The 11,434-nt window shown below is 35.1% G+C and overlaps 2 protein-coding genes across 2 annotated transcripts; both read right to left on the reverse strand.

Moving 5' to 3' along the window:
• Positions 1-1,036: 1,036 nt before the first annotated feature.
• LOC107159343 (olfactory receptor 10AG1-like) lies at positions 1,037-2,027 on the reverse strand. The gene has a single exon (XM_015505899.2). The coding sequence runs from the start codon at positions 2,025-2,027 to the stop codon at positions 1,062-1,064; it is 966 nt and encodes a 321-aa protein (XP_015361385.1). The 3' UTR covers positions 1,037-1,061.
• Positions 2,028-9,738: 7,711 nt separating this feature from the next.
• Positions 9,739-10,710, reverse strand: LOC107159349 (olfactory receptor 10AG1-like; the record flags this gene model as incomplete). The annotated part of the gene is made up of 1 exon (XM_015505910.1): positions 9,739-10,710. A coding segment is annotated over one exon (972 nt), but the record flags the coding sequence as incomplete, so codon positions are not given.
• Positions 10,711-11,434: the final 724 nt, after the last annotated feature.

Genomic DNA, 11,434 nt, shown 5'->3' on the forward strand with positions numbered 1-11,434 from the left:
TTGTATACAGTAGTAATAATAAGTTTAATTACATCAATATGTATGAGACAATAGCTCACACAAAAAAATAGATTTTCCTTATCCACAATAAGGAAAGATTTGTCATTTGCTTTTAGCATTACATAAATAACACAAATTACTTAACAAACTCCAAACTATCAGTTAAATAAAAGAAACATAAGAGAAAATTTTATTGAGATAGCTACAATGAACATTAGTTATATATTAATTCATAATTTTCAGTGTATAAAGTGAAAAGTATCTGTGATATATTGGTGATTTGATAGCAGATATGTGCTTTTATAAAATATCTTCTTTCTGAATTCTGCTATATAGTCTATCTCCCCAAGAAAATTTCTATTTTGAAAAAACAACTTGTCCATATTCAATAAAAAAATACTTGTTATTCACAGAAATCTTCCTTCTTCTAGTTTTCCATATTAGTTGTGTATATTTTATTATATTATTTAAGTACAAAATTATTACCATAAAGGAATACTAACTTTTAAAGGGACATAAACCATGCACAATATTCGCTAACATTATTCATGAAACTACATGCTCTTTTTTTCTAAGAACTGATTTCTCTAAAAAATCAGGCTAGATTCAAAAATCTGTGTGTATGTGTGTGTGTGTGTGTGTGTGTGTGTGTGTCAGTTTTTATGTTCTTCATTTGATGTCCATTTTCTACCTGTTTTGAAAAATGATTGTCATATAACTATGGATAAGAATGACATGATTTTCAATATTTGTTGCAACAGAGACTGTAATATTATCAAGACGATTACAACCAGCTCTGTCAATAGTAATTTGACACTGCACACACATACAAAAATAAAGAATTTTCAATGAAATGATTTGCTATTTGGTGACACATGTATTACTCATATAACTTGAGACAGAATAATCCCTCAACATAACAAATAAGATTTAATTTGGAACTAGTAACTACTGAAGAGATAGATAAGACACAAATCTAAATATACATACCACTTGAAATTTTATTACACATGCAGAAAATAACAAGTCCTGCAAATATAGCTTACATTTATTCAAGTAGATTATTTCCCTAATAATTTTCTCAATGCCATTTTAACATCCTTGTTCCTCAGACTATATATCATGGGGTTGAACATGGGAGTCACAACAGTATAGAAAAGAGAAAGCACTTTGTCAGTTTCTGCTGAATGACTAGCCTCAGGTCTTAAATATGTAATAATAGCTGATCCAAAGAATAACACCACCACTGTAAGATGAGATGAGCAGGTGGAGAAGGCTTTGGCTCTGCTTGTGGCTGATGGCAATTTAAGGACTGTGGAGATGATTTTGATATAGGAGATGAGTATTAACAGAAATGGTGCTGAAACAAACAGCAGAGCAGCCACATAGACCATGAGCTCATTTGTGAAGGTTTCCCCACAGGCCAGCTTAAGTATTGGGGAGATGTCACAGAAGAAGTGGTTGATTACATTGGAAGCACAATATGGCAGGGAGAAAACCTGGAAGGTCTGACCTACCTGAAAAGGAATTCCACTGATCCAGGAGGCAGCCACCAGCTGGATACAGACCTTGTGGTTCATGACCAGAGGATACTGCAGAGTGTTACAAATGGCCACATAGCGGTCATAGGCCATCACTGCCAGAAGGAAGCATTCTGTAGCTGCCAGTACAAGAAAGCTGAACATTTGTGTAGCACAGGCAACCAAAGAGATGGTCCTTCTCTGGGTCCCGAGATTCACGAGCATTCTGGGGAGAGTAACTGAAACATAACAGATCTCCAAAAAGGAAAAATTGCCAATGAAAAAATACATGGGGGTCTGGAGAGCAGGTTCTACTTTTGTTATTACCAAAATAGTTCCATTGCCCAGCAGGATGATCATGTAGATGACAAAGAACAGTCCAAACAGAAACCACTGGAGCTGGGGCACCTCAGCAAACCCCAAAAGGACAAATTCTTTCCATGCAGTTAGGTTTCCTTCTGGGGGTTTTCCCTGGTGTTTCATCTGTGGAAAGCAAAAACTGAACATGAGCTTCTCATATGGATGAACTGTTTAATAAGACATACATCTTCCCACTATGTTATAAACTTCATTTTTGAGTTTGTATACAAATTAAAGCTTGTCATCAGGATAAAAGAATCCATATTAACCTTTCTTGAATGGGTTGATTTTTCTTTCTTACTGAAGAAGGCTTAACTATTTTGATATTTAAATTTTTCAAAGTGAGACCACTTATTATATTCCCTCTGCTTTTAAAATATTTGTTCTTTATAAAGTGTTCTTTAAATAAATATCACCAGCTATGTCTACCCCCAAGGACTTCTTTCACCTACATATTTAAATTTCTAATTAAGAGCAGTTCTTAGGCATCTGCTTATTTGCTTTCTTTAATTTTGCCCAGGTAACTCCCACTGTTGCCAGAATACACTCTCTTCAGGCCCTCTATGGAATAGAGGGCACAGTACATTTTAGTTCTTAATATAAATTGGGCACTGAGCAATACCATCTTTACACATCCTAGATTGACAGATATGTGTTTATTAAATCTCCAATGAAGGGCTATTTCTCTCTCTCTCTCTCTCTCTCTCTCTCTCTCTCTCTCTCTCTCTCTCCCCCCTCTCTCTCTCTCTCTTTCAGTGTGTGTATGAGTGTAGGGGTATATGTGTGTGTGTGTGTTGTGCCTGTAGTCCTGGGGATTGAAGCCAGAGTCTCAAGCATGCTAGGCAAGCCCTCCAAAACTGGGCTAGATCTCCAGCTATAAGTGGTATTTTAAATACCAAGGGAAAGCCTAACATAGAAATAACAAAATGAACTGAACAAACTAAATTCACAGAAAGGTTGGGAAACTCATTCTTTTTCACAAAGGGACAGATATCTGATCTCATTCATAAAAGAAGAATTTCAAGGATGTAGTTGAAAAAACAATCTTAGAAATTCTACTATATATTCTATCCATGGATAGAAATTTGGCATAATTGACAGATACAAGTGCCTTTACTTTCTGAATAAATCAATAAATGGTACATGTGTATGAATTTATGCAGTAATAGGATATTGCAACATTGATCATAGTTGCAGAGAGCAAACTAGTGTGAGTCATCATTTTGGATGTCTCTCTGACTTAGCCTTAATTTTTATATTGTAATTTATTATTTTCTCTTCCACAGCAAATGGATGCCTCTAATTATGTGTGTGATAAATTATTCAGAATTTTTTTTTGTACTGAGAATTTAACTCAGGGTACTTAAGCAGTGAACCACATCCCCAGACCTTTTATTTAAGTTTTCTCTAAGTTGCTTAGGGTCTGCTGAGTTGCTGGGGCTTGCTTTGAACTTGTGATTCTCCTGCTTTCGCCTTCTGAGTTGCTGGGATTACAGATGTGTCCCACCATGCCCAGCTATATTCAGAGATTTTACAGCTTTCTGCAGGAATTCTGGGTTATTGTGACCCTGTATCTTTCAATTAAAAGTAGAAGCTAATTATTAAATGATGAAACATTTAAATGTTTTAATTACTTCCTTTTCAGAAAGGAGGAAGAAAATGTTGAGCAAGATCACCTGTCTTGGAACATATTTTTGGGGAAGCAAAAGATAACTCATATTTTGAATTTGTTCCTAGCAAAAACATATTGTTTTTCTTTTCATCATCATCATAATAATTTGTTAATTAAACAAAATATAAAATAGTATGAAAAGTAGAAATATATGTATATGTAGAAATATGTAGATATGCATATATTCTTATCATATATATGCCTATATTCATATATATGATAGACATTTCTACATATTCTTTTAAACTCACTTAAAATAGTACATTCTTAGTATAGGATTTTTTTTTTTCTCAGAAAGCTTCATTCATTTTTGTTCCTAGGTTTGTCAGTTTTCATCACCTCTCATTTTTCCATTTGTGAAATTATCACAATTGCTTCAAATTCTGATTTGATAAATATTTACAGCTATGAATCATATTAAGATGAACATTCTTGGGGGTAACTCTTGGTTTGCAGGTATGCATGCATCTGCTGGATAAACACAGGTAGATAGAATCTCTAGGCAAAGGCAGTCTATTTGCTGAATAGGATTAACATTTCATATGCCAGAGATGGGGGTGGGGAGTTGCCATTGCTCCAATTCTTTTATGCACTCATGCATGTAGTGTGCTGTGCTTCCTGTTACAAACTAGATGCACTGATAGTTGTGTCATACTGGAGTTTGATTTCTTTTTGCTTATTACTGTCAGGTTTCTGTTCTCACGACTAAAAGGCTCAGGGGTTACTCCAGTTGAACTGAGCTAACTGGGCTGTGCAAAATAACCCACAAGAGACACTTTGGGGTCCTGTGACGGCTTCTCTGACCTTAAGGATCCACAGGAAGAGAGAGAGTGCTCATGCGCTGACCCCTTTTATTGAGGAGAAGCTATTCAAATGAGGCAAGGGGTCAGGTTTCAGGGGGCTGAGTATCTTCATGATGTCCGCTGTCAGCAGGTTGACTGATACCTGGGTAGGCCACACCCAAGGGAACAGTAAGAGAAGGTGACACACACACAAGGCACTTCCATGGAAGATTCTATACTAAACAGGGCAAGAGGTTATATTACAAAGGAACAGGTGAGCATAGCTTCACCCATGGGGCTTTAGCAAGACACACCCATGCACAGACATCGACCCTTGGACCCAAGAAGTGTGGGGAAAGTTCTGCCACATTTCTGTGACTGAGGGCCTCAGCACCCAGCCTGGGAATGTGACTCAGTCAAGTGAAAGGTGGGTCTCCCACATATTACTAATGGATTATTACTATTTTTCCCCCTGGGCATTTGTGAAGTGCTCCTTTGTCCTTTCTCCTTGAAATTTCTTCTCAAACTCTCTCTCTCTCTCTCTCTCTCTCTCTCTCTCTATATATATATATATATATATATATATATATATATATATATATGTATTTCCCTTTAACTTCTTTGGAGGAAGAGCACATTTTATTTTTGTTTTTTGCCTACATACTCATTATGCAGACTAATGGGTCTTATTCTGGCTTATTTATTTATTTATTTATTTATTTTGGTAGTGGGGATTGAACTCAGGGACACTCAACCACTGAGCCACATCCCCAGCCCTATTTTATATTTTATTTAGAGACAGGGTCTCACTGAATTGCTTAGTGCCTTGCTAAGTTGCTGAGTCTGGCTTTAAACTCAGGATCCTCCTATCTCAGCCTCCTGTGCTACTGGGATTACAGGCGTGTGCCACCGCACCAGGCCTGGTATATTTTTTTATATGCATTTAACTCAGTCAATTATACCCCACAACAACAATTTTTAATTACTGCAGTTTAATTTATCAATTTTTTCCACAATGGTTAATGGCTTTGTTAATAGACTTTTTTCAAACTAAAACCATGAAGATAATATAAATTGCTTTTGAAATTACTTCATGTTTTATTACATATTTAGGATATAAAGTATTTGAAACCATTTTATTTTGTAAACATTATGGAATAAATATTAAGGATTTTCTTTTTTTATATATTAAAATTCAATTAAATAGCAAGACTTATTAAAGTCTGTCATTATTCAAGTCTGTCCGTGTATTGAGATCTCTATGTGTAATTGTCCACTTAGATTGTATACTTTGTCAGTTTCTGCAGCATTAAAATAGGTCCTGATTATGGCTACACTGATCCCCCTCACTTTACTCTTATTCAACATTAACTGGGTGATTATTGATCATCTTCTTCTCCAAAACAATTTTCAAGTCAGTCTGATATGTTAGACAACACCCAATACATACACACACACATATGATTTTATTCTATTTCATTGAATTTGTGGCTCACACTGGGAGAAAATATCTTTTTCGATACTGAATTTTCTGTTACAACAATGTATCACCAACATAATCTTTACTTCCTCTAATTTTCTTAAATGATTTTATAGTTCACTGGATTAAATTGCTGAAATATTTTATGTGAATTTTCACAACTACTTGCTATTTTTTATTTTGTTTTACATATTATAGTAGTCCCTCAGTATCTGTGATAGACTGCTTCCAAGACACCATTGGACACTAAAATCAGTAGATGTTCAAGTTCCTTTGGTAAAATGACATTGGATGTACAAAAACACTGTAATATCACCTCTAGATTATTTATAATAGCAAAGTAATATATTATAAATGTACTTATATAGTTGTTATACAATATTTTTAGGGAATAATGTTAAGAAATATATCTGTATACATTCAGTACAGATGGCATTTTTTGTCTTTCAAAATTTTTAAACCTCAGTTTTATAGAGATATAAAATTCATAGATATGAAGGGCTAATTGCATTTAATATCATATTGCCTTCTTTTACATGGAAATAAATTGATTTTGCTATTAATTTTATTGAAATGACTCTATGTTTCTTAATGGAATTTGCTGTATACTGCCATAAATCTTTCTACAGTGAATTCCTCTCAAATTCAGTAATGTTCTGATACTGGTCAAAAAAAAAAAAAAAGAACTGTTACTAAAAGATTTTGAAGATAAATCACTTTGTGAATGGAATAAATTACTAAGCAATGGTAATTTACATGTTTGAAAATTATTTTAGGTCTACTACTATTAATATGAAAATCAGTTCCAGGAAATCATACATTTGAGAAAAAAAATAGAAGTATAGTCACTTTGTGACTAAACAAATGCTTTAATTCCTGAGGTCATATTTTATCATCTCTGATTTCCTAGTATTGACAGTTCTGGTTTTGTAGCCTCTCAACACAACTTGTCACAGTTTACTTAGCTCTATGGCTCAAAGCAAGTCTCCATCAAATTTCACTGATTCCATTTAAAAATATCTACTTACTGTTTTATTTTGTATATTTTTATCATTTTCTCCTGATTTTTGTATTTGTGAACATTATAACTCTACAAAGTTCTGTTCTAAGATGGTTTGTCCTTCCTCCTATACATTCAATTTTATTTGTTCAATCAATCATCTATGCCATAATGTAAAATTATTTTTCTCTTAGAATTAAGGTGTAATATCAGTTGACTTTAGGAGATTACTCATGTGGACCTGAATGAATCACATAATTCCTTTCAATGTATGTGGAGTAAACAGAACTAAAGAAAAAGTTAGAATTTCAAGGTGAGAGATGCAAGAGGGCAGAATTATGAAATGTGGCAGGTTTCTAGGAGCTAAGACCTGGACCCCATTGATATCCAGCCAGAAAACTGGGCCTGTGGTCTTCTATCCACCAGAAAATGGATTATGGAAACAATATAACCAGCTGAGGTTGCAATCAAATATCTTCCCCTCATCTTTCTGATAATAGCTTGGCCCAGCAGACATTTGGATTTCAGCTTGAGACCCTAGGTAGAGAAATCATTGACCCTACACCAGATTTAGGACCTACAGAACTAAAGAAGATAGGTGTGTGTTGCCTTAACATGCTAACTGTGTGGTAATTTGTTTAGAAAACACTAAAAACCACTGCAATGACTTAAAAAGCTATGGATTTTGTTATTATCACCATGCAGATGTGGTTGATTTATACCTGATTGACAAAAAGTTCTGTCTTTATGTCTGTCATGACTAGGTTGCCTGTAGTTTTGCTCTTACTTAAGATAAGAGCAGTGGACTTCATTATATTCTGTGTGAGCTCTAACAGCACACTGGTGACACCAATCACTGTCTTGGTGTTTGGCAACAGCCCTAATGTGTTTGACAGCCTGACTTAGTAACATGACCAAGAGAGATGAGACCCCACCTAAACTTCCCCCTTACTCAGCCTTCCAGAAACCACATTCCTTGAACAGTCCACTTGATATCATGCAATAGATATAGCCTGGTATGTGGGACAGTAAGAATGCAAGGAGTTTCCTGCTGCCCAGTAGGTCTCCATTGCTTGCCTGCATCTTTTCTCTACATCACTGAGCTATGTGTTTGTCACTGTGAGTACACTGCAGTCTGGTGAGTCCTTTCAAATAAACAAACTACAGAAAACAATGCAGCTACATTCATTTTCCTATAGGTTTAATAATGACACCCATATAGAGAGGAAAATCTGTTTGATTGACAATATGGTCACTTTCAGAGAGATGTATTTTCTTACTCAGATTAGTGATGAGCTCTCCATTCTGTTCTGAAAATGGGAATTTCTATCACTGAGCAGCTCTAAAGCATGGCCTTGAGGGGCAAGCAGTACTAGAGAGCATAGATGTACTCTAGGTCTTAATCTAGGTGCACAGAGCTTCCACTTTGACTCCAATTTGGTCTTACATTGTTAAGAAAAAGAAAACCAAAAGTCTTTAAAAAATCTTTCAGAGCCAGACGCAGTGGCACATTCCTGTAATCCCAGCTACTGGGAGGCTCAAGCAGGAGGATCACAACTTCAAGGCCAGCCTCTGCAACATCAGAAGACCCTATCTCAAAATAAAAATAAAATAAAATAAAAATAAGTAGGGCAGTAGCTCAGGGCTGGAGTGTTTTTGGACTCAATTTCAAGTACCACCGCATTATATATATATAATCTGTTACAATTCTTAGGCAGATAGAGTTTCCATATGATAACGTTTCATAGATCTAGTTTGTAAAATAAAAGATAAGTAATATTTTGCAAAAAAAAAATCAAAGCATTTTCCCAAATGGGTGGAAGAATACAAATGGGGATTTTACCAGTGTGAACAGGCAAGATACACAATTCATGTAAGATAATTAAAATAAAGGAACTTTAATGATAGAATCATTTACATGCTGTATTATTTTCCTACATCTGCCTTAACAAATTACTCTAAATGGATGATTTACAGCAACACAAAACTACTCTCTCACAGTTCTCCTCACCAGTCTCCCAAATCACCATGTGGTTGGGGACTTGCTTGCTCTGGTCTTTAGTGAAGAGTCACGCCCAGCCTTTGGAGTCCCTTGTCTTCCTTGGTGCATGGCGGTATCACTCCAGTCTGTGCCTCCAACTTCACATGATGTTCTTCTCTGATTTCCTCTGTTTTCTAAACTTCTTCTGCCTTCTGATCTTATGAAGGCTCTGGTCATTGGATTTGCTTCCTAACATGATGATCTCATTTCAAAATCCTTATTGAAGTACATCTGCAAAGATCCTTTTTACAAATGGTCACATTTGAAGTTTCTAAGTAGAGTTATATTTTGAGAGAATGCCATCCAACCCTCTCAAAATAGGTATTGATAGTGAAAATTCTACAAACTTCTCATACTAAATAGATAACACGAAAGGCAGACTAGAAGCTACAACATAAGGGACAGAGGTTAACAGAGAACAATGAAATCTGAGTGGTACAGGAGGGAACATACTCAGGATTAAAGAGACACAGACTGTTATTATATCTTTGCATGGAATTTCACTGGTAAATCCAAACACACTATTGGAGAATAGCAGATTTATCTGGAAGAATGAGAAGATTAAAGAAAATTATCCCAGAACATGACCCTAAACACAGGTTAATGACACAGTTAACAATCTTTCATGTGCTACTCAGGAAGATTCTTGACTCCACAGTTAGCCATGAGAGGAAAGATTAATATTCAAAATATATCTTTCAATTGAGTTAATTTGTTCTCTGGTTGTACTAAAATCCTCACCTAAACTCTATAAAACAAAGATTCCTGGATATAATGTGGATCTTTACTAAATATTAATTACCATTATTTGAGAATATAGTAATAAAATTCATTAGTTTGGAGCAACATTAGCAAATTATTTCTGAGTTTTCAAGTCTTTGCCTCATTTTAACACCTTAGCTAGTAGTTTTCTCAGTGACACCATAATGTCTTTGTTCCTCAGAGTGTATATGATGGGATTCAAAGCTGGAATCAAAACGGTGTAGAAGAGAGAAATCAGTTTGCCAATTCTTTCAGATTGATTTGGTTTGGGTTGCAAGTACGTGATCCCAGCTGTTCCATAGAACAAGACCACAACCATCAGGTGGGAAGAGCAGGTGGAGAAGGCTTTAGCCCTTCCTCTGGCTGATGACAATTTCAGAATACTGGAGATGATTTTGCCATAGGAGGTGATGGTCAACAGAAATGGAATCATGACAAACACCACTGCAACTACATAGACTGCCATCTCATTCACAAAAGTGTCACCACAAGCAAGCTTGAGGACTGGAGGGATATCGCAGAAGAAGTGGTTAATTCTGTGAGATCCACAAAAGGGCAAAGAGAAAATCTGGTATGTTTGTCCAATCACAGCTGGAAGTGCACTGATCCAAGAGGCGGCCACCAGCTGCATGCAGACCTTGTGGCTCATGACTACAGGGTACTGCAGAGGGTTACAAATGGCCACATAGCGGTCATAGCCCATTGCTGTCAGGAGGAGGCATTCTGTGCCTCCAAGCAAGAGGACAAAACACATTTGAGTAGCACAGGCATACAAGGAAATATTTCCTTTCTTTGTACATAGGTCCATGAGCATTCTTGGGATGGTGACGGTTACATAACAGATTTCCACAAAGGAAAAATTGCTAAGGAAGAAATACATGGGGGTTTGAAGAGCAGGGTCAGTTTGTGTTATTACTATTATAATGCTATTGCACATCAGAATAGCCAAGTAGATGAGTAAAAATATCCCAAACAGCATCCACCGGAGATGGGGAATATCAGAAAACCCCAAGAGAACAAATTCCAGCATTGTTGTATTTGATTTTTCTGTTTTAATTTGATCCCCATCTGCAGATATTGCAAATTCAAGATGGTTATTTCATTTATCTTTGTAACTACATTGATATCCTATGTTATGTAGCTTAGATGCATGAATATACTTTATAATCCCTTAAATTATTTTTATCATTTGTATGCTCTATTTTTATGAAATAAACTTTGAAGCATCAGGCATTAACTTATAAGCAGGTAAAATGAAGTATTAAGATTGAATTCATTTATTATACTTGACTTGTAATGATAACAATGTTATTGAGAAGTATTTATTATTGTTTAGAACATATTGTGGATAAATAATATTTTATTATTTTTTCCTTAAGGTTGGAATCATGTTACATACATTTTCTCATTTCTTTTTTTTTTGAGTTTGTTATTTTTCTCGGTATTGGTAGTGATATTTCAACTTCTTTTGCTTCAAACCTTTACTCTTGAAGCTTTTATTGCTTTTATTTTATTTTTGTCAAATGTCTACTAAATATCTTTATATGTCAATGCTTTCTACTTGTTTTCAATTTTAGTTTAAATAAATAATTTACCTTATAAATGTCATTATCATTATTTACATATATCTAATACTGTCCAACTTTAAAATTAATAAATTTAAGATATGCATGCATTATATAAATATTTTACTCAGATATGGATCTCAGAATTTGATGATTTTCTGTTTTATTAATTTACAACTATCTTTGAATAAAATACTCAAAGTGCTCAATTACACCTTACCTTTATAGATTTGCATGAAGCAGTCTATGGAG

The sequence above is a fragment of the Marmota marmota genome, unplaced genomic scaffold (assembly GCF_001458135.2).
Source record: "Marmota marmota marmota unplaced genomic scaffold, marMar, whole genome shotgun sequence".
Classification (NCBI taxonomy): domain Eukaryota; kingdom Metazoa; phylum Chordata; class Mammalia; order Rodentia; family Sciuridae; genus Marmota; species Marmota marmota.